Source organism: Arachis ipaensis, chromosome B3 (assembly GCF_059453495.1).
Source record: "Arachis ipaensis isolate K30076 ecotype BB chromosome B3, ASM5945349v1, whole genome shotgun sequence".
Classification (NCBI taxonomy): Eukaryota; Viridiplantae; Streptophyta; class Magnoliopsida; order Fabales; family Fabaceae; genus Arachis; species Arachis ipaensis.
Genome location: NC_142438.1, coordinates 24,117,074 through 24,140,788, shown reverse-complemented (window position 1 = coordinate 24,140,788; position 23,715 = coordinate 24,117,074). Strand labels below are relative to the sequence as shown.

Here is a 23,715-nt window from a genome sequence, read left to right as displayed (position 1 = left end):
TATAGTATGTGGGCTCTATTTTTTTATTTAGTAATACTGTAAATCAATTTTTAAGAAATTTTTAGTTGAATATTTTAATTTTTAACAAATTTTAATCATTGAATTAGTTTTTAAATTTTTTTATTTCGTTGTACAAATCAATTTTTTTTTGTTAAATTTTAGTATAAAATTAGATAAATTAATTTGTCATTATTTTATAAAGATATAACAGTTGTTAAAATTTTATAAGTTTTTAGATTTTTTTTTACATAGACGAATAATTTGATGTGATAATTGATTTGTCTAATAAATAAAAATTTAAAAATTAATTTAACGATTAAAATTTGTTAAGTATTAAAATATTTTACTAAAATTTCTTAAATATTGAGATATTATTTTTTAATGTAGTCGTGCCGTCGTGCGTGAGTGTCATTCGTCACGCTGCTCCTTCTCCTAGGATTAATGCAATGTCCATGTATTTATACTGTCGGAATTTAATATGGAGGAGAGCTAAACTCCTCGGTCATGTAAGTATAATAATGTGGTAAAGATTTCACAATAAGTTCAAATTATTTTAATCGTTCTTGCTATTCAAATTATTATTTAGTTTAACCAGGAATCAAATCATGCTGACGTAGATGGGAAATACAACTTGGATAGAAATTATCATAGTAAATCTCTCATCCTATCTGATGGCATCTCAAAGTCTATAAGCTTTCGTTTTGATAAGAATTAAACTCTCATACACCGAGGTTGCTCTTATCCAATCAGCTGTTTGTTCAAATAGCCAAATAGGTGATGGGGACCTTGTGCAAATAGGCTTAACTACTTAGAACAAGTGATGTTGAGTAGTAATATAAATTGCAAGTGGTTTCCAAGTTCACATCATTGGGATCAATGACTTGAGCGTCTTTGCCGTCTAGAGAGAAACTAAACCCTCGTGATAAATCATAATTGAATAATAGAATTTTTATTCCAGCCAACTACCCAATGAAGAAGGGAGGTGCAGTTATATTATATTAATTATATCACAAGGTATGTGTTACGATGGGTAACCGGAGATTAGTGGACCGGATGAAGTTGATGGACCCAAACGTGTGAGGGAGGTGGCCAGCTGGTGCACCTGAAACTCAGTGTTCCTCCGTTCGACTTGCGCGTCTGGGAGAATGGGGGTGGTACCTGCAATGACACTCCGATGCCTAAGTTAGCAAGAGTGTGAGCAAGTTGAGAATGTATTGGGACTTAGTGATACCTGAGGGATGTCAGGGTATTTATGGAGGTGAACCAATAACCACCGCTGAAGTAGTGCCACCTTTTTAGGTGGATAACCGTTCCCATATCTTAGGGAGGTTAAGATATGGCTCTATGAAGTGGTTAGAGAGTTTCTAGGGGCGGTTACTCATTCGAATGAGTGTTATCTGCCAGCTAACCCTCGTATCCGACTTCTTTGGAGTAGGTCGTGTTCAGTACCGACTTCTGGGGACGAAGGCCGGTACTGGGGGAGGGCCAACCCCTTTGGGTTGGGCTTCTTTGCTTGGATCCTGGGTCCTATTTATTGGGCCAGGGTATGAACAGTGCCCCTACTCGAGCCCAATTTATTTTTAAGAGTTGGGTTCGAGTATTCAACTCGGGGTCGTAGCCGATTTGTGAGAGGACCGATGTGATGGTTTGAAAACCGACGTGATTTTTCGTGACTTTTTGGTTCTGACAGTTATGTCTAATCAAGCGTCGTGTCCGTTAGGGGTGTGCGTAGGGATTTAATAGCCTTGGTAACGGTGCATCCTTATTAATGATTGCCCCGATTTTACCGTTATGCCCCTAACGTTCTTATAAATATTTTCCCTCTCTTTCGTTGTTTCGTTTCTGCGATCTTTCAAATTTTTCTTGCCTTCGTTCGTGCTGCGTTCTTGCGTCTTCAAAGGCTTTTTGCTTCCAACCCTTATTTCCGGATAAAGGTTAGTTCTTTAATATGCCTTTGTAGATAAATTTGATTTGTAGACTTTAGTTTCGCATCCTCCTCCCTTTAGAGACCGTGTTGGTGACGTTTCTTTTCCCCTTGTAGGTTTGTTACCCCCCTTTTTTATAAAAAGAAATGGCTTCTGTAGATGCTCTCTCTCACTGGGTTGATGTCACGGTCTTAGGGGAGGAGCCCTCAGTCGATTCTGAGTTCATTACCAACCTTCGCACTCATCACAGAATTTGTACTTCTGAGGATGACGAACCAAAATACGAATTGGTAGTCCCGGGTCCTGAAGACCGGGTTTGTTTTGGAAGAGTCGATGAGGCGGCCCCTCATTTTTTCTTTATGTACGAGTGCATGATCACCCGTTTGGGTGTTTTTCTTCCTTTTTCGGATTTTGAGATATCTGTTTTGCGTCACTGTCGAGTCGCTCCCACCCAGCTTCACCCCAACTCTTGGGGTTTTTTGAAAATTTATCAATTTGTCAGCCAGGCTTTAGAGTTCCCGACTTCTTTAAAGATTTTCTTCCATCTTTTCCATATGACAAAACCCTTCAGTGGGCTAAACAATAAACAACAGTGGGTGTCGTTCCGAGCCATACAAGGTCGGAGACTTTTTACCCTTTTTGACGAGTCCTTTCATGACTTCAAGAACTACTTTTTCAAAGTGCAAGCTGTAGAGGGTCACCACCCCTTTTTCCTGGATGATCATTCTTCTCCCCGATTTCCTTTATATTGGCTGGAGGCCTCCCCTTGCGAGAAATATGGTCTGGATGATTTAACTGAGGTAGAAGCAGCCATTGTGGGGTTCCTCCGAGAAGCGTGGGGGAGGGCCCCATACTTGGATACTAAAAAATTTCTCCAGGGGTCGCCGTCCTTTGTCCAGTCACAATTAGGTAGCTTTTTGTGTTTCTTGCTTGTTTCCGACTTGCAATTTCTTTTACCGACTTTGTCTGATTTCGGCTACCAATTTGTTTTTTTGCAGAGATGGCAAAGAAAAACGCTCAAGAGTCTTACCAGAGGGTTCAGGAAGCCAAGGCAAAGTCTCGAGCCAGGTCTGGGGGTGTTAGGATGGTTGTCTCTCCTCCTCCTCCTCCTCGGAACGTTGGGACTCCTTCTCAGCCTATCGTAATTTCTTCCTCTGCTTCCTCTCTGCCACCTCCTTCCGTCCGACCTACTCCCGAACCAGAGCCAAAGAAGCGCAAGACCTTAGAGTCTGGCGCTTCTGGTGAGGCGGACGCTCTTGCGTTCGTCCGAAAGAACATCTATCCTCATGCTCGTATGAGTATGGATGATGTTTCTGTTCGGCACTACCTCACCACTGTGGTTGAGGAGAGTCTCAAGACGGCGGGGGTTTGTGGCAAACTCTTGGATATATTTGAGAAGACTCCCATCAGCTCTTTAGGGACGACCTCGAGGGTCGAGGAGCTGGAGGGTAGGCTCTGTATATATCAGGAGCATGAGAAGGAGTTGGAGGGGAAAGTCGCCAAACTGGAGGGGGAGAGGAACAGCCTCCGAGAGAAGGGGCAGAAGTTGCAAGCCCAATGCAACATGGAGGTGGAGTTGAGGAAGGCAGCGCAAGCCAGCTACAATAGTTTATTTGCTGATCTTGTGTCTGTAAAGAACGACTTACTGAACGCTCGGAAGACCTACACCGAGTTGGAGGACTCTATTGCGGATGGTGCTGATGAAGCCTGGAGGATTTTCAAGGAACAGGTCGGGGTTATTGCTCCTGACTTGGACCTTTCTCCTTTGGACCCTGATAAGGTTGTTATTAATGGTGCCATCGTGGATCCTCCTGTCCCCATAGTGGAATCTGAGTCTGATTTAAAGACTCGGGGGCAGAGGATCGTAGAGTCCCCTCCTCGCTCTAAGGACGCTCCGAGTTCTTCTACCGTTCCTCCGACTTCCTCTTCAACTCCTACCCCTGGCGTTCCCCCTGATCCTGCTGGTGGTGATCTAAAAAAGTGATTTTTGGCTATCGGGGCCCGGCTTGTGGGCCCCTCTTCTTTGAACTCTTTATATTTATTTGTTTGGTGTTTTGAACAATTTTGGCCTTTTAAGGCCGTAAACAAAACAGTGATGCCCCCTTTTAATAGGGGTTTAATTTAGCGTTAAATAAATGCCCTTTTTGGATAAGGGTTTTGAGTTACCTTATGCGCGCATGCTTTTCGTGGTTTATTTGACTCTTTGATCTTTTGTGGAGAAAACCTTTTCTTTGGGACCTGCTTGCTTTTCCGAATTCCCTTGATTCTCAAAGCAGCCTTTTTTTTTTTTCTTAGTTTTTCCTTATCTCTTTTGGTATTCCTAGTACTCAATTTTGTTTTATTGAGTTTTTCGTGACTTAGGCTACTTTTGCGATTCACTTTAATTGTACTCGGTTTCGCATTCCGCCCTGTGAGTCGGACCGATCCCGAGTTTATCATGATCGACTTCTATAGCCTCTTTACACCGACTTGTACCTCGTCGTTTTATCCTGACGACCATCTAGGTCGGTTCATGGGATTTTTACGTTTTGTCGAGCTTAAATCGGCGCGTTTCGTAGAAAGAAAATTTAAAAGGGAATTTTGAAAGAGATTTTTTAAAATGGAAGAGTTCTTTATTAATTGAGGAGGTACCTTATTGCTACTAAGGGCTTTTGCTAATTTATTTCCCTTAGCCCCTACTGTGATGCCTCGTTAAAAACCCTTCTTCAGAAAAAACCCTTTGATTCTGGGAAAAAATCATGAAGCTGGGAAAAGAGTACATCAGGGAGTAGGGTTTGCTTTTAACTGTAGTACCTTTTCATATTACAAGCATGCCATGACCTTGGTAACTCGGTGCCGCCTAAGTCGGTCACCTTATAATAGCCTTTTCCTAAGACCTCCTTGATTTTGTATGGTCCTTTCCAATTGGCGGCGAGCTTTCCCTCCCCAGATTTGTTGACCCCAATGTCGTTTCTGATTAAGACTAAGTCACCTGGGGTGAAACTCCTTCGAATGACTTTTTTGTTGTACCTTGTAGTCATCCTTTGTTTCAATGCTGCTTCTCTTATCTGAGCTTCTTCTCGAACTTCAGGGAGCAAGTCGAGTTCTTCTTTATGTCCCTGTATATTCTTGATCTCATCGTGGAAAATTACTCTTGGGCTTTGCTCATTGACCTCTATTGGGATCATGGCTTCTACGCCATAGACTAGTCGGAAGGGTGTTTCTCCAGTGGCGGATTGGGGAGTTGTTCTGTAAGCCCATAGTACTTGTTGGAGCTCTTCAGCCCAAGCCCCTTTCGCGTCTTGTAACCTTTTCTTCAGTCCTGCCAGAATGACTTTGTTGGCTGCTTCGGCTTGCCCATTGGCTTGTGGGTGTTCCACCGAGGTGAACTGGTGTTTAATTTTCATACTGGCTACCAGGCTTCTAAAGGTGGAGTCGGTGAACTGGGTTCCGTTATCTGTGGTAATGGAATAAGGTATCCCATACCTTGTGATTATATTTTTGTAGAGGAACCTCCGACTCCTCTGTGCAGTGATGGTGGCCAGTGGTTCTGCTTCTATCCACTTTGTGAAGTAATCTATTCCCACTATTAGGTATTTAACTTGTCCTGGCGCTTGGGGAAAAGGACCTAACAAACCCATTCCCCATTTTGCAAAGGGCCATGGAGAAGTGATACTAATGAGCTCTTCTGGGGGAGCCACGTGGAAATTTGCATGCATTTGGCATGGCTGGCACTTTTTCACAAATTCTGTGGCATCTTTCTGTAAGGTTGGCCAGTAAAATCCAGCTCGGATTACTTTCCTGGCCAATGACCTGGCTCCGAGATGGTTCCCGCAGATTCCGCTATGTACCTCTTCCAACACCTCGGTGGTTTTTAAGGTCGGTACACACTTTAACAATGGTGTTGATATCCCCCTTCTGTAGAGAACATTTTTCACCAAAGTATAATGTTGTGCTTCCCTTCGGATTTTCTGGGCTTCTTTTTCCTCCTTAGGGAGGATGTCGAATTTTAGGTATTCGACTAAGGGGTTCATCCATCCGAGGTTTAATCCGACCACTTCAAAGACTTCTAGTGTGTCTTCTGTTTTTAACACTGAGGGTTCCTGGAGGGTCTCTTGAATCAAGCTTCTGTTATTTCCTCCGGGCTTGGTACTTGCTAGCTTGGATAGGGCGTCTGCTCTGCTGTTTAGATCCCGAGTTATGTGCTTCACCTCGGTGTCTGCAAAGCGCCCCAAGAGCTCCGAGGCTGTCTCCAAGTACCTTTTCATAGTTGGGTCTTTTGCCTGGTACTCCCCACTTATTTGAGAGGTCACCACCTGGGAGTCGCTGTATACCATCACTTTCGTAGCACCGACTTCTTCAGCGAGCTTCAATCCTGCGATCAAGGCTTCGTATTCTGCCTGATTATTTGAAGCTGGGAATTCGAACTTGAGGGAAACTTCTATCTGGGTTCCCCTTTCATCTACCAATATTATGCCTGCGCCGCTTCCTGTTTTATTGGAGGATCCATCCACGTAGAGTTCCCAGGTGGTTGGTTTATCCTCTTGATCCCCTGCATATTCTGCAATGAAGTCGGCGAGGCATTGGGCTTTAATCGCCGTCCGAGTTTCGTACTTCAAGTCGAACTCGGAGAGCTCTATTGCCCATTGAACCATTCTTCCTGCAACATCCGTCTTTTGGAGGATTTGCTTCATGGGTTGGTTCGTGCGGACTCTTATTGTGTGAGCTTGGAAGTAAGGCCGTAGCCTTCGAGAGGCTATTACTAAGGAGTAGGCAAACTTTTCTAATTTGTGATACCTTAGCTCAGGGCCCTGTAGAACTTTACTGATGAAGTAGATTGGGTGTTGACCGACCTCGTCTTCCCTTATCAAGGCTGCTGAGACAGCTTTGTCTGCCACGGATAGGTATAGGACGAGGTCTTTTCCGGCTATAGGTCGGGTCAAAATAGGAGGCTGGCTCAAAAACTTTTTGAACTCCTGGAACGCCTCCTCGCATTCGGGGGTCCACTCAAACTGGTGCCCCTTTTTTAGTAGGAAGAATAGTGGAAGGGATCTTAATGCTGATCCTGCCAGAAATCTGGAGAGAGCTGCTAGTCGGCCATTCAGCTGTTGGACTTCTCTCAAACAAGTCGGGCTTTTCATCTCTAGGATAGCTCTACACTTGTCGGGATTGGCTTCGATCCCTCTTTGTGTTAGCATGAATCCTAGAAATTTTCCTGCCTCTACTGCGAAGGCGCACTTTGCAGGGTTTAGTCTCATCCCGTGCAACCTTATGGTATCGAAGACTTGTGAGAGGTCGGATAGGAGGTCCACTTCTTCCTTGGTTTTTACCAGCATATCGTCGACATAGGCTTCCATTAAGCTCCCTAAGTGGGGGGCAAACACCTTATTCATCAGCCTCTGGTATGTGGCCCCTGCATTTTTCAATCCAAATGGCATGACCACGTAGCAATAGTTGGCTCTGGGCGTGATGAATGATATTTTTTCCTGGTCTGGTTCGTACATCGGGATTTGGTTATATCCTGAGTAGGCGTCCATGAATGACAGGTATTGATACCCCGAACTAGAGTCCACTAGGGCGTCAATGCTTGGTAGTGGATAGGGGTCCTTGGGACATGCCTTATTTAAGTCGGTGTAGTCGACGCACATTCTCCATTTACCATTTTGTTTTTTGACTAGCACTACATTGGCTAGCCATGTTGGGTATTTGACTTCTCTGATGAAGCCGGCTTCTAGGAGCGCCTGCACTTGTTCTTCTACTACTAGGGCTCGCTCTGGGCCGAGCTTGCGTCTTCTTTGCTGTACAGGTCGAGACCCTGAGTTGACCGAGAGCTTGTGAGACATGAGCTCGGGATCTATCCCAGGCATGTCGGAGGCCTTCCAGGCGAAGAGATCGGAGTTATCTCTTAGGAGCCTAGTCAACCCTTGTCTTAGGGTTTCCCCTAGGTTGGCTCCTATGTGAGTGTTTTTTCCTTCCTCTTCGCCGACCTGAATTTCCTCAGTTTTTCCCCCGGGCTGTGGTCGTAGCTCTTATTTAACCCTTGCTCCCCCGAGTTCTATTGTGTGGACTTCTCTGCCTTTTCCTCTCAGGTTTAGGCTTTCATTGTAGCACTTCCTTGCCAGCTTCTGATCTCCCCTCACCGTCGCTATTCCCGACGAGGTCGGGAACTTCATGCACAGATGGGGCGTCGATACCACCACTCCAAGTCGGTTAAGGGTAGCCCTGCCGATTAAAGCATTATAAGCCGACCCCACATCGATGACTATGAAGTCTATGCTCAGAGTCTTTGACCTTTCCCCCTTTCCAAAGGTGGTGTGGAGGGGTAAAAATCCTAGTGGCTTTATCGGTGTGTCGCCTAATCCGTATAAGGTGTCGGGGTAGGCTCTTAACTCTTTCTCATCTAAACCTAGCTTGTCGAAAGCGGGCTTAAAGAGGATGTCTGCTGAGCTTCCTTGGTCTACTAGGGTTCTGTGTAGATGGGCATTTGCCAGGATCATAGTAATTACCACTGGGTCATCGTGCCCAGGGATTACTCCTCGCCCGTCTTCCTTTGTGAATGAAATGGTCGGAAGATCGGGGGACCCCTCTTCGACCTGGTAGACTCTCTTGAGGTGTCTTTTTCGGGAGGATTTTGTGAGTCCCCCTCCCGCGAATCCTCCTGAGATCATATGGATATGTCTCTCCGGAGTTTGTGGCGGTGGGTCTCTTCTATCCACATCTTCTCGCTTTCTTTTTCCATGACCATCCGACCTTTCTATGAGATATCTGTCAAGCCGACCTTCTCTGGCTAGCTTTTCTATCACATTTTTAAGGTCGTAACAGTCGTTTGTGGAGTGTCCATATATCTTATGGTACTCGCAGTAATCACTGCGGCTCCCCCCTTTTTTATTCTTGATGGGTCTGGGGGAAGGCAGCCTTTCAGTATTGCAAATTTCTCTGTATACGTCTACTACAGGAACTTTCAATGGAGTATAAGAGTGATATTTTCTTGGCCTATCAAGGCCGAGCTCTTCCTTCTTCTTCGCTTCCCTCTCCCTTTCTTTCGTTGAGGGAGGGGGTCCGATTCGCAAACTCGGGTCTCTTAGCCTAGCGTTTTCTTCCATATTGATGTACTTTTCAGCTCTTTCCTGTACATCATTTAAAGAGGCGGGGTGTCTTTTTGATATGGACTGTGAGAAGGGACCTTCTCTAAGACCATTGACTAGCCCCATGATGACCGCTTCGGTGGGCAGGTCTTGAATCTCCAAACATGCTTTGTTGAATCTTTCCATATAGGCCCGTAAGGACTCCCCGACCTCCTGTTTTATTCCCAGGAGGCTTGGTGCATGTTTTACTTTGTCCTTCTGGATGGAGAACCTCATCAAGAATTTTCTTGAGAGGTCTTCAAAACTGGTAATTGACCTCGGAGGGAGACTGTCGAACCACTTCATCGCTGCTTTGGACAAGGTTGTCGGGAAAGCTTTGCATCGCGTAGCGTCTGAAGCGTCGGTCAGATACATCCGACTTTTAAAGTTGCTCAGATGATGCTTTGGATCGGTGGTTCCATCGTAGAGGTCCATATCGGGGCTTCTAAAGTTTCTCGGAACTTTTGCCCTCATTATGTCCTCGCTAAACGGATCTTTCTCTCCTATGGGAGAGTCTTCTCTATCGCCTTGGGAATTCCGACCCTTGAGGGAGGATTCTAACTTTAAGAGTTTTCTTTCTAACTCTTTTCGTCGCTCCATCTCCTCTTTTAGGTTCTTTTCAGCTTCCCTTTGTCGTTCCCGCTCCTGCTCTAGCTGCTCGAGGCGGCTGTGAATTAGCCCCATAAGCTCACTAGCGAGAGGGGGTCCTTCTTTTTCTGACTCGCGCCCCTCCGAGGAGTTTGCCTTCGGATTTTTACCTTCCTTATTTTGATCATTAGCTTCCTGGTGGAGGTTCTGATCTGCTTCATTGTTTCCGGTGTTCAAATTCTCTTGATCAGAATCTGTCTCCACATGACCTTCTTCAGGGGATCTTTCCGCCATCACTGGTCAATCTCTCGGGTCCCCGGCAACGGTGCCAATGTTACGATGGGTAACCGGAGATTAGTGGGCCGGATGAAGTTGATGGACCCAAACGTGTGAGGGAGGTGGCCAGCTGGTGCACCTGAAACTCAGTGTTCCTCCGTTCGACTTGCGCGTCTGGGAGAATGGGGGTGGTACCTGCAATGACACTCCGATGCCTAAGTTAGCAAGAGTGTGAGCAAGTTGAGAATGTATTGGGACTTAGTGATACCTGAGGGATGTCAGGGTATTTATGGAGGTGAACCAATAACCACCGCTGAAGTAGTGCCACCTTTTTAGGTGGATAACCGTTCCCATATCTTAGGGAGGTTAAGATATGGCTCTATGAAGTGGTTAGAGAGTTTCTAGGGGCGGTTACTCATTCGAATGAGTGTTATCTGCCAGCTAACCCTCGTATCCGACTTCTTTGGAGTAGGTCGTGTTCAGTACCGACTTCTGGGGACGAAGGCCGGTACTGAGGGAGGGCCAACCCCTTTGGGTTGGGCTTCTTTGCTTGGATCCTGGGTCCTATTTATTGGGCCAGGGTATGAACAGTATGGTAATTTTCTTTTTCCACTTCTCACCTTCCAGCTTTATTTATTTATTTTTCTTTTCCTTGGGTTAGTTAGCCTTGTAAATAACTTCACACAAGGTATGGTTTAAAATAACTTCACCAATTAATAAACAAACTAAAACATGCATGGAATAGAACAATTATACGTTGTCTTTTTTCCCTTGCTCCTCCAAAAGATAATGAAGGCTTTCTTTTATTTATTTGAATAATCTATCGTTTTATATTACTATATAAAGGGATCGGTGTTTGTGTTTAAAAAAAAAAGAAATAAGAGAAATGGAAATTCGTGCATTCTAACTTTTTTTTTTGGTCACATTTGCTTATTTAAAAAAGAGGAGTGCTAGGGGTATCATTTTTGTTAAATTCTGGTCCGCACTTAACCATCAAAAGGAAATTGAATGATTCTACATCATTAGATGCAATCTCACACTATTAAAAACATTATTGATAGTTAATTGATGGCTAAAAGCCATAAAATCTGCTGATCCCTTAAACTTTTTCTTTAAAAAATTCCTATGAATTTTAAAAGAACGAAAGAAATTAATATAAAAAATAGAAATGAAGAAAAAATATATAAAATTAAAATGGAGATAAAAAATATCCGAATTAGATTAAACTTTAATTTTCTTTAAAATATTAATTTTATAAACAATTAAATAAAAAAATTAAAGTGAAGATAAAAAATATCCGAATTAGATTAAACTTTAATTTTCTTTAAAATATTAATTTTATAAATATCTCTCTTCACTTTTTCTATCATATTATTAACTAAGAGTGTAATTAAAATAAGATGTTTTATAAAGGGATAAGTATTGTTTTGGTCTCTCACGTTGAGGGTCGGAATCGAACCCGTCCCTGATCTAATTTTCGATTTAGAATCATCCTTAACGTTTTTTTTCGTATTAAAATCATCATTTTTAATAAAATTTTTAATTTTATTCCTAAACTACCCTTACTTTAATAAAATTTAAAAAAAATAAATAAATAAAACGCGCGGGAGGCGGGAGGGGAGACAGGGTGGGGGTGGGGGTGGGGGTGGGGGGAGGGGAGGGGGAGACAGGGAGGGGGAGACCGGGGGTGGGGTGAGGGTGGGGGTGGGGGTGGGGGTGGATGGTGGTGGGAAGGGGAGACCGGAGGGTGGGGGAGGGGGGAAGGGGAGACCGGGGGTGGAGTGGGGGTGGGGGTGGCGAGAAGGGGGAGGGGGAGGGTGAGGGAAGACCGGGGGTGGGGGAGGGGAGGGGAGGGGGAGGCGGGAAAGGGAGACCGGGTTTTTTTTGGGGGGAAGGGTATTTTTGTCCAAAAAAATAAAAAAGACGATTTTAATACGAAAAAAAACATTAAGGACGATTCTAAATCGAAAATTAGATCAGGGACGGGTCCCTCAACGTGAGGGACCAAAACAATACTTATCCCTTTTATAAATGTCTAAAATTTCAAATAGTCATTTATTTTTATAAACAGATAAAACATAAAAAAAAATAGATAATTATCTAAAAAGTTTAATTTCCATACGAAGAATTTTTAGATGATCATTTAATTAAATTTATGTATTTAAAAGCCAAAAGTGAAGTAAAGTAGTTACTATAATATAAGCAATTCAATTAACAAAAAAATAAAATAAAAAAGAGAATAGAATAAGACACTTTGAGCTTTGAATGCTTCTCCCTCCTTTCTGCAACAACTCGTCTCTCTTCTTCCAATGCCGAAAGTTGCAGCCATTAAACGCAGTTTCCAAATTCAAATCCTTAAAACCAATTCATATTCAAACAAAACCCCCAATTTCTATTGTATTCGGATCTAGATAGAACAAAACACGCCCTTCTCCCCCTCCTCCAATCAGAAAAATGGGAGCATACAGAGCGGACGATGATTACGATTACTTGTTCAAGGTGGTGCTGATCGGAGACTCCGGCGTCGGAAAGTCGAATCTTTTGTCTCGATTCACAAAAAATGAATTCAGCTTGGAATCCAAATCCACCATTGGCGTTGAATTCGCCACTCGCAGCATCCACGTCGATGATAAGATCGTTAAGGCCCAAATTTGGGACACTGCTGGACAAGAAAGGTCATTCCTCACTCTTTTTTCTTCTGATCTCATTCTAGATGCTCCCTTTTTAGTGCTAATTGCTTCCATTTTTGTGTTGGATTCGTAATAGCTAGAATCTCAATTTTAAATGAGTTCACCGATACTAAGTCAGACGAATTTACGTTTTAAATTTTGTTACGATTTCATGTTTTCACTTCGATTTTCTCTGCCTTGGTTGGATTGGTCTGTTGGTGGTTCTTTCTTTGGATTTGTTTGATCAGCCAATCAATGTTTTTGTGCATGTGCGTTGTGTGTGTAACTGTGTGTGTATATTATATATATATATATATATATATATATATATATTACCTTTCCTTAAGACAGTGTTTGGATAGTGTAGGGACAGAGAATAAGGTACCGTAGAGAACGTGGACATGAAAAAAAAAAGCCTTTGTATCTTATTTGGCTGTCCAGTATTTTTTATATGTATGATGAGGATGCTGCAAAAGCAATCTTTTTTTTTTTTTTTTTTTTAAGTGGTTTCCTTGATGTCGTGTTTGGATAATGTAGGAACACAGACAAAGAGACTGATATAGTGGAGACAGAGATTAAAATGGGAAAAGAAAAAGATTAATGTCTTCATATCTTGTTTGATATTAATGGTTGAACAAAAATGTTATGTGCACACCAAAAATCAGCCGGCAATACATAGGGACAAATAAAAGAATTGTGTTCCAATCCTGTATTCTTGTTGTGTCTCTTAAGCCAAGCACTAAATAAAAGAATGGGTAGATAGGGTTGTGTATATGCTAGTTGATAAGGAACTACCTCATATCCTACAAAGATGCAAGTTCAATTTTCACTCTCGATATGAGATCCACTGTGGTAGATGATATGTAAGAATAGAGGCATACCTGACCTAGTAGAATTACCACTGCTGAAACTAGCTAAACTTTGTCACATAGCGTGGGGATTATCTACCACTTTTTCTTTCTTTTTTTCTTGGGATGGGATGGTTAGTGCAATGGTGATTTTGCTATTTGATACCTTGATGGAGGCATGCATAATGAAAAGAAGGTTTGTTAATTTCATCAAATTGATGAACTTGTGAGATGGCCAGTGGATTGAACATTGAAGAATGTTCCTGTTAAATGCCAATGTTAATTTCTTCCCTTTTTCAAGCCTTGGAAGCTGAAATGGTTCTGTAAAGACTATTTGTGAATAATGGGGCAAAGTGTAGGATATTTGTTCTTGTGAAATAATGTATAATGAGTATGATCACTGCCTGTTTCTTCCATGTATATTGACTTTTGCAAAACTTTTAATCTTTTGAACGTGACTTCTTTCTTCTACTTTTATTTTTCCGGGGTGATAGTTTGTTGTTCCAGAAATATTTGGCTTGCTTTTATATTGCTCAGGTGTAGAGAATTATTTTGAATGTAATGAGGCAAATGATTGAATCAGAAACAAGTTAATGTAGGATTAGGATGACCATTTCAATTTCAGGATTTAATTTTAATGTGATATTTTGGTTTATTTCATCTATCAACGTGAATGGAAGACACATGCATGAACAACTTCATTGAGAATGGGAACAGGGAGCTAGTTTGGGTACTTTTAATTTTTTGAGTCTAACTAGAGCAAGTCTGAGTCTGATTGCTATGCATTGATACTATGAGAGCTTTATACTGCACGTGATTGTAAGGCTTTCAAGTTAATAGATGGTTGAATCAAACACTTTAACTGATGTAGTAATACGGGATTGAATGTCTTTGTAAAATTTTTCTTACACTGATTGTGCATACAAATTAGTTCCTGCTTTTGAAGTTGCAATCGTTTCATCTCTGACATGATTGCCTTTCTGAGTAAATCTGGTATGTTTGATGTATTGCATAATGTCGTATACATTAGTCTCATTCTTGTTCTTTGCCATAGATATCGCGCAATCACTAGTGCATATTATCGAGGAGCTGTTGGCGCATTGCTTGTGTACGATGTTACCAGACACGTGACCTTTGAAAATGTGGAAAGATGGTTAAAGGAACTTAGGGATCACACAGATGCCAACATTGTAATCATGCTTGTAGGAAACAAGGCGGATCTTCGGCACCTGCGTGCCGTGAACACTGATGACGCCAAGGCATTTGCCGAGAGAGAAAGCACATTCTTCATGGAAACGTCTGCACTCGAATCCTTGAATGTTGACAATGCTTTCACAGAAGTGCTCACTCAGATCTATCGCGTTGTTAGTCGGAAAACTCTTGAGATTGGAGATGACCCTACTGCCTTGCCAAAGGGGCAAACGATCAATGTCGGTGGTAAGGATGATGTCTCGGCTGTTAAAAAGGCTGGATGCTGCTCTTCATAGTTTGATAATGAAAGGAAGTTCTTGAATCTTGACAGCAAAACACATATTTATCAGCGCAGGATTCAACTAATCCCCAGCAGGACAACATTGAGATCCATGCTACATGTTCTAATACTTATGCTTTTCATTTTTGTAATCTTTTCTAGCCCCTCCCCCCTCCTCTTTTCCCACTCTATAAGCATTGTTTATTTATAGGAATGATGTTGCCTTAGATATATACAAATTTTACTGTTTCTGTTGAATATCCTAGTTCTCAGATTGACCTGAAGATACAATACTTATCACTTGCTCAGATTTCCCTTCCACTGAAAAATAGAAGAAAATTATAGTGACCAAATGATATTCAATGCTGAAAACTAAAAGTTCATTGAGCAAATATTGACCCAAAGTTATTAAATTGATTGGTCAAGCAAATGATTTAGTTTGATAAAACTTTTATTTTTCAAAAGTAGCTTATATTAATAAGGAGATAATGTGCTTTACCAAACCAATCTATTCCCACTAACACTATCTACATTAGGGCTGGCAATGAGTAGGGTAGTGTAGGGTTTGGACCATATCCTAACCCTATCCGCGGGTTGAAAATTTCATTAAAACTTTACCCTATTCTACCTGTGAGTTGAGAATCTCTCAACTTTAATCTTACCTTACACGTGAGTCTCAATTTAGTCTTTGAGGTTTCAATTGCCTCTATTTAGTCCCCAAAGTTTATAAACGTGCCTCATATTAGTCCCTGAGACGATTTTTAGTATAAAAATGTTAATGGAGTGCTGTTATAGACTATCAGATGTCACATTAAAACTTGTAAATTGATGCAGTTTTGGTTTTGGCATTTAAATAGTTCAAAACGGCATCATATCACTTATTTTGTTAGGTAAAATTTTAATAAACACCATTTACGATGCTGTTTTTAGGTTATTTGAGTGCCAAAATTAAAACGACATCATTTTACAAGGTTTAGTGTGGCATCCGGCTGTTCACGACAGTGTTCCGTTAACGTTTGTACGTTGAAAATTGTTTCAAGGACTAACATGAGTTATGTTCAAGGACTAAATTGTGGATTGGATACAAGTTAAGGGACCAAATTGAGTATTATCTCTTTATTTTATATTAATTTTATAAATATATAATTGCCTTAACTAGTTTAGTGGTTGCTCACTTATTGCAATTCATTACATGAGGGAGGTTGTGGGTTCACTTTCGCCTCCTTCAATTTATATACCTAATTTTTATAAAATATGTATTATATATGGGTTGCGAGTAGGAGGGAGATTGTGACTTCAACTCTCACCTCCTTCAATATATATCTAAATTTTTATAAAATGGGGTGCGGGTAGGGTAAGGTAAAGTACATCCTAAACCCGTACCCTATTCTACCCTACCCGCAGGCATACCTGGACCGATCTCTATCTTACCAGGTCGGGTTGCAGATAGAGTATGTATTGCTAACCCTAATCTATATTGTCCCAAAAACCAATATAAAAGAAGATCAAGTAGCTCATTGACACTGAAAGTACCAAGTTCCCTACATATAGTAATTGTAGTAAGAACAAAATGGCCATGATTGTTTATCATCAGATTCACATTGGAAAACTTTTAGGCTATTGTCATGATTCAATAAGGTTTGGCAACTAAACCCGAGAATGAAATGACAATGATTTATGATCTATGAAGCACAAATACTTTGCTGAGTTGTCGTGTCTGCGTGTCGGACACATTTCGAACACGACACTCACCGACACTCGTTCGACACGCGTGTTTGCTGTGTCCAAACCGTGTCTCAATAAAAAATAAAAAATTCTTCTCCGGACACACTTGGACACACCTAAATACCATCACGTGTCTGCGTGTCCGGTCTTATTCTTAATATATATTCTTAAAATAAATTTAGATATAGTATATATTATTATTTATTAAAACAAAAAATATTTTAAATACTTGATATAATAAAATAAGACATTAAAAATAATTTAAAAAATTAATTTATATTTTATTATCAATAAAATATTAAAATATCATTACAGTTTATCTAAAAAATACTTTATATTTTATATATATGCGTGTCCCCGTGTCATGTAAGATTTTAAAATTTGCGTGTCGGCGTATCCCGTGTCGTGTCGTGTCCCGTGTCCGTGTCAGTGTCCGTGCATCATAGTTTATGATAAACACTGACCAAATGCCAAATTTACAAATGCAGACATACATATACGCACACAATTAGATGAAAACATTTGTGTGAGTGCAGCTAAACACAGTTATCTAAAACAATAAAAGACCTGATTAAATTAAAGTTTTACTCATTATTTTATTGTAAAATGACAACAGACTCATACAATAAGAGAAAATAACGCACTTCTACTCTTGTAAAGCAAAATCATATTTTATTTGCTGCATTGAAAATCATCTCCTTATCAATTTGAAAACATGAAAGCAGTTAGTGTTCATCCATGTATCCTTTCTCCACTCCAAATAAAGAAAGAGGTTACATATAAATCTAATCTAAAACCGTTATTACCATAACAATGGTGATCGGTATAAAGTGGGGATGAAAAACTAAGGAAAAGGTCAGCTATTATCCATTAATAAAAAAAACACTGAACATATAAAAACACTAGTATAGAAAGAATTTTGTAGATTGTCCTCCCTATCTGATTTTAGACCGGATGAAGAGAAAGTTTTCTAAAGTTCGTGAGACCGATAATTCAGCCAGTCTTTGGAATAATTATTAATTTTATAAATTAAGATTGGTAAACAAATCCCCAAAAATCTTCTTCAAATTTTGTCACCGTGCAGAATTGAATATCATAGTTATTGTTTTGTATTAACACACGACGAGATTTTTTTTTAATTCATATTGATTTATATAAATATGTTTATTTTTTTGCTGAAGGCTCAATCAGTATCAAATACGACGGCAGAGCGTGCTATACATATAGCACAACTCTAAAAAAGGCACAAAATTGTATTATATTCAAAGGGAGTTATTGTGAGCATCATCCTGCCAAACTCATAAACCTTCATTCCAATTTATATTTCAACTACAACTTCCACTTGGGAAAGTCTAGGGGTCAGCAACTTTTTTAAAAGTTGGTCAGCATTTAACCATAAAAAAAATTGAATGATTCCACACCATTGAATTTAATCTCACACCATTAAAAACATTATTGATGGCCAATTGATGATTACAAAATACAAAAGTTGCTGGCCCCTAGCACTCCTCCGATTACAATTACTATTCACGCAATAATCAATTTTTATTTCAAGTTTTATTTAACAGTACATTCATTCTGTAGCATCAGCAAGAAAAATCAAGTTCATGACTAAACATTTTCTCCTCTACTAATATATGATGAATTAAAAGTTGGTGAACTTCTTTTCTTTCAAACTTTCCACAGTCTCCTTGAGGCTCACTTCCAAAGGAATAAATTCAAGTATCAAGCTCTCTGTCTTTTCTTTCGAAACTTGATATGTTGGCACATACGGCTTATCATCGGCGGACCTAATAACAATGATGACAATATGAAAGTGGTATAAGAAAAATCAACACAAGAAAAACTAGAATTGTTTAAATTTTGTAAATGTGAAACAATAAAAGTGGTAAAAAATATCATATAAAACATATATGTAACGACTTAAGGAATTTTGTATGAATAGTCTACAAATTAGAAAATTCTTTTAAATATAAACTCATTACTAAGGTCTGTTTTTCTTTAAGGAAGAAGACAATTGAGATACAGATCCTTCAGCTTGCATAATAAAGAACACGCTAAGAAAAGGAAATAACTGAATGCTTAGAGATTAGAGTTATAACTTATAACACCACTATTGAGAGTGAGACTCTGCATGCTGAATGGCTAACAATAATATCATAAATCACTTGACCTACAAATTGTAAATTTAATTTTGAAGCAATATTGAATTAAACAAGAGTACTAAACCCTAGATGAAGAAAAAAAAAATCAGCTATAAGTAAATTAAAAAGTACATGTGCATTACCATATCACAAAAACTTAGAGATAAATAGATCAGATTAGAATGAAATTTATGAGGTATCCTACTAATATTACAAGTATTCTTATGCCCATGCTTGACAACTAACTTCATCATTCTCACATCCAAAGTTCATAAAACCTAAATCTAGCAATATTTTAATTTCCAAGATTAATCCTTATCTGGAAATACAAAGGCCCTTCAGAACACAGCTCTTGGTTTGGACTGAGAAATTCAATGAAATTATCATTATAAGAACTAAGAGTTGTACTAGTTGTCTAGTTGTAAAACTTCTGCACCAAATTTTCTAGACATTTCCAATTGCATTTTAGATAGACAATAAATAAAGTAATAAATACTATATTCAAATCAATGATGAATCTTTTAAGTAGATTGAGTTTTTAATCAAATAATGGAAGTATCAAAAGAAATTGATTCAGCAAATAGGGATTCGTATGAATTCTTGAAGGTAATCAAATAATGAAACTTACTTCTCTGGAAGGGGTAATGTTGGGTATAAATCACGTAAAAGTTTCACAATCCCTGAGAAATGTTCTACTCTTTCTACCATGCAATATCTCCCACTAGCTGAAAGAATTTCATAAGCCTGGATATGAGCATTTGCAACATCTTTCACATTGACCCATCCAAAAGTAGCATTTGGAAATGTTTGTGCACCTGCATCAAGGATGTCAATGATTTTCTTCTATTAAGCACGAGGAGAGGTCTTATCAATTGGAAAACCAAAAATATTTGGATCACACAAAAACAACTAATATTCATAAAATAACTAAATAAACAAACAACTCAAAATATATAGATACTTTTTTTTTTTTTCAATATTTTTGTTGTCTTATTCTGCATCTTCTGGTTGCTATGCATCTAATTAGATCAATTAGACAATCATAAGAGAGAATATATTGTCAACAAATATTTCGGTTAAATTCACACATTTATATTGTACTTTTATAACCCTCATTTACTATTTCAATTTTCATTCCACATGCGAAAAACAGAATTTTAAAAATTACCATTAATTACATTCAAAACACCACCAGCACTTGTGTTAAGTACTGGTTGCAGAAGAGGTCCAATCACCATTGCTGGGTTAATAGTGACCAACCGGATGTTGTTTTCTTTTGCAAATTTCCAGGCAGCATCTTCAGCCAATGTCTTTGAAAGCACATACCAGTACCATGACTGAAAAAGAAAAAAAAAAATGGGAAATAAAATTGGTGGTGCCAGAGTCTCAAATTTACAAGGGATTGAGCTTATTCATATGAATCAAAATCAAGTCAACAACACATAAAACTAATTCCACTTCCGCTAATTTGACCTAATTAGGCGAATATGATAACAATTTTAGGGACAGGGCACATACCTTCGACTCCTTACAGAGTTCTGGATCGGAAAACCAGGTCTCATCAACTACTACTTCAGGAGTCAGAGGCCTTCCATTAAATGTAACAGCAGCCATTGAAGAAGTTAAAACTACGCGCTTCACCGACTGAGATTTAACACATGCTTGAAGAACATTGAGGGTTCCTTTAACTGCCGGATCCAAAAGCTCAGCCTGAAGAAACAAAAAGAAACGCAGCGTCATGAAGAGGAGATAAGAATAAAAGATACAAATGAAATGTATAACCGAACCGAACCTGTGGATCGTTGACATCACGATAAAAGGGAGATGCTGTATGAAAGACACCATCACAGCCTTGAACAGCAGAGTCGAACGAACCTTCTTCTAGAAGATTCGCCTTCAACAGCTGTAGTCTCTCCTTGGCACCTTCAAGCTTAGTTAAGTGCTCTACCTTTCTCGGATCATCTGCAAGTTGTTAAGAGCAACACATTTGAAGAGATAAATACATAAATAAATAAATAAATTAAAAGTGATGGTAGAGTAAGAATAACAGACTTGTGTCACGAACAGTGGCCCTGACAGTGTAACCGCGATTAAGAAGAAACTTGACGATCCATGAAGCGATGTAACCGGAAGCTCCGGTGACACACACCACCTTGCCGTCGCTGCTGCTCATTCTTCAATATTCTCTTCGCTACTTTGTTGCTTGCTATACTTATCGGTTCTCTTTCGGAATGGATCCTCCCGTATTTTTCTTAGTCCTGCTTAAAAAATATATGGTGAAAAATCACGCTTGATAAAATAATTAAGGAACAAAAATGGAGAGAATCCATTCCTATTCTCTTTGAACCAAGAACCAGAAGCACAATGGAAGGAGAAAGAAAGAATAGAAAGGAAAAACAGAGTGCAGAAGGAGAAAAACAAATGACTTGCAATAGAAGTAAACAGAACTATTCCAAAATAAATGTAACACACTCTCATTTACATAGTGTAAGCTATTTATAGCCTAAGGTACTAACTAACACTATGTCACAGACTCAAAAAATTGAATTAACAGAAAACCAATTATTTAACACTTGAGTCTTGATTTTCTTGATCTGTTTTGTTATATGCGTTGGATGATGAGTCGAATACACTTGGGTTCTTTATATAGACACAAGTTCATAACTCTACCTTATGAGTTCACAACTCAACATGACGAATGCGCTTACATGTCCCTCATGACTGCAGATAAAACTAACAGTCCTAAGCACTTGTCACAGTTTTACGTCCAATGAATAAGGGTGAGTTCATGTAAAATCATTCATACATACTTTGGTTTTCAATGAAAAGTTTGAACAATGTGAACAACCACAAATTAAATGAAAATACACTACACTCTAATTTAATGCTACTAATTAAATTTACTCTTTTAACCTTATTAATTCACATTGTTTATCCATTGTTCAAAAATCTTGTTGGTTACCTATACTTTTCCTAAATTAGTCATTCATAAATGTTAGAGGAAATTACACCTACCTTCTCTAATATCCGACAACATAACACTCCTAATTTTGACATGACAGATCACACTTGCCTCGTGTGAAATATCCAATTTACCGTTTTTCTTAAAAGCATTCTTTCTTTCTATCTTCCATTGTTCTCATTGAGTCATTGTCTGGCCGAGTAACAGATAAAAAAAACTTGCATCAAACTATATTAATTAATAACAAACGTACAGCATGAAGCTAGGATAAATTGTTTGGCATAAAAATGACAAAATAATTGAAATCTAAATAAGAGTATAACACCCTCAAGACAGCACACCGATATTCTAGCTAGGAGTATTTTGCAAGACAACGCTAAAACACAGAAACAAACAATAAATATAAACACCGAAAACAATGAGTAATTATGTTCTTCTTCTAGTTCATCCTCCAATGATATAAACCTAATTAAGTTCAAGTTATTGAATGTGGCCGTTGTTGTTGTTGAGCCATATTCTGATGATTCTTTATTGAGATAACAACACAAAGTTCTGGCACCAATTCCACATGGACCAAGAGTTAAATGATTTAATTTCTTCTAACAGTTTTTAACTATCAACTTCATTTAAAATTGACTGCACCTGAATTTTCACATTTTTCTAAAATCAAAGTAATTCTCTGTTGGACGTTGTGGAATGCGAAAAATTTGTTATACGGGAATCTTTGTATTTTTGTATTGGACATTGTAGAAGGCAAGAAATTTAGAGGTTATTGAAAGTGAAAAACTAGCAGTAACAATAATTATGGAAATAGCAAGAAAATTCTAACAAAAGATGACTAAGTTATAGAGTATCGTATTTTGTGAATCTTCAATCTCTTTGGTTAATTTTTCTTTTACTAGTATTTGGTGTTTACTAAAGTGGAAGATTTTTTTTTTTTTGTCTTTGTTCTTATAATAAACAATGTATTTTTTTTTTTGAATTTAGATTTTCTAAATTTTGAATTTCACTTTAGAAAATAAAGTGTGATCTCTTATCATCTATTTTATAGGTAAGGCCAAAAGAAAAAAAAAAAGAGAACATTTAAAAAGTAAGAGATCACACTTTATTTTTTAAAGTAAAAATCCAAAATTGAGAAGATCCATATTCTTTTTTTTTACAAAGCAATGCAATTATATATCTTTAAAAAAAATGAATATCACATATTAAATTTGGCGGTACTAATTATTATTTACTTTTTTATTTTTGAAATTAACTGGCTTGGATATAAATTTTAATTTTTTTTAATTCAAAATTAAAAAAATTCTGTTTTAGATAAGCAATGCTGGGTTTTGCGAAAGTAAGATTAAAAAAAGTTATATAAATATCTAATTGTTTTGAAAATTTTGTTTGAATTTTCGGATAAGTTAACTTACTCTATTAGTGAATTGATTGATGTATTTTAAAACAAATAGTACTAGATTTAGACGAGATATACTTTATAAAATATATAAATTAATTTTAAATTTAATAATTATAAAATTAAAAAAATTATACATAAAAATTGAACTTTAAATAAAATTTAAAAAATAATCCATTTAAATTTATTTATTTGACTTCATATTATATTTTTTTTATTTTTGTTCTTTAAGTAGTTATTTTTATTTTTTTAGATTATATTTAAATACTATAGTACAAATATAAATTATTAGATAAAATACAAGTTTGAATATAATCTTTCAATAGTTAAAATTAATATTCAATTTTTTCATTTTATTTTTCATGAATTACAATAATATCATATATTTTTAATAATATTACAATTAAACAATATAGATTGTTAAAAGAAAAAAATGTGATATATAGATTATTATATAACTAATGAATACAATTAAATAAAAAAATATAATAAGAATTAAAAAAAAGAATAAAAGACATCATATATTTTAGTATTTTAGAAATTTATCATCTAATATACAAGTTTAACCAATTAAAAGAAAAACTATAGTCATCAACCATATTCTT

General features: G+C 38.2%; 3 protein-coding genes across 3 annotated transcripts; 2 read left to right on the top strand and 1 right to left on the bottom strand.

The window, feature by feature from the left end:
* The first annotated feature begins 2,925 nt into the window (after nucleotides 1–2,925).
* Nucleotides 2,926–3,909, top strand: LOC148570073 (uncharacterized). The gene has a single exon (XM_088507976.1). The coding sequence runs from the start codon at nucleotides 2,926–2,928 to the stop codon at nucleotides 3,907–3,909; it is 984 nt and encodes a 327-aa protein (XP_088364102.1).
* An 8,186-nt stretch (nucleotides 3,910–12,095) lies between these two features.
* On the top strand, nucleotides 12,096–15,173 carry LOC107629801 (ras-related protein RABA1f). Its single transcript, XM_016332694.3, has 2 exons — nucleotides 12,096–12,567; nucleotides 14,464–15,173. Exons 1-2 carry the CDS (start codon nucleotides 12,347–12,349, stop codon nucleotides 14,894–14,896), a joined length of 654 nt encoding a protein of 217 aa, XP_016188180.1. The 5' UTR covers nucleotides 12,096–12,346; the 3' UTR covers nucleotides 14,897–15,173.
* Nucleotides 15,174–18,028: 2,855 nt separating this feature from the next.
* On the bottom strand, nucleotides 18,029–21,219 carry LOC107629800 (cinnamoyl-CoA reductase CAD2-like). The gene is made up of 6 exons (XM_016332693.3): nucleotides 20,802–21,219; nucleotides 20,542–20,711; nucleotides 20,268–20,459; nucleotides 19,918–20,086; nucleotides 19,378–19,564; nucleotides 18,029–18,395 (listed from the first exon to the last, which is right to left on the bottom strand). Exons 1-6 carry the CDS (start codon nucleotides 20,920–20,922, stop codon nucleotides 18,251–18,253), a joined length of 984 nt encoding a protein of 327 aa, XP_016188179.1. The 5' UTR covers nucleotides 20,923–21,219; the 3' UTR covers nucleotides 18,029–18,250.
* Nucleotides 21,220–23,715: the final 2,496 nt, after the last annotated feature.

Coding starts and splice junctions, on each gene's coding strand:
- LOC148570073 (XM_088507976.1), top strand. CDS start 2,926: ATGGCAAAGAAAAACGCTCAAGAGTCTTACCAGAGGGTTCAGGAAGCC.
- LOC107629801 (XM_016332694.3), top strand. CDS start 12,347: ATGGGAGCATACAGAGCGGACGATGATTACGATTACTTGTTCAAGGTG. Junction 12,568..14,463: donor GACACTGCTGGACAAGAAAG/GTCATTCCTCAC, acceptor TCTTTGCCATAG/ATATCGCGCAATCACTAGTG.
- LOC107629800 (XM_016332693.3), bottom strand. CDS start 20,922: ATGAGCAGCAGCGACGGCAAGGTGGTGTGTGTCACCGGAGCTTCCGGT. Junction 20,087..20,267: donor AACTCTGTAAGGAGTCGAAG/GTATGTGCCCTG, acceptor TTTCTTTTTCAG/TCATGGTACTGGTATGTGCT. Junction 18,396..19,377: donor ACATTACCCCTTCCAGAGAA/GTAAGTTTCATT, acceptor CATTGTTATTAG/GTCCGCCGATGATAAGCCGT.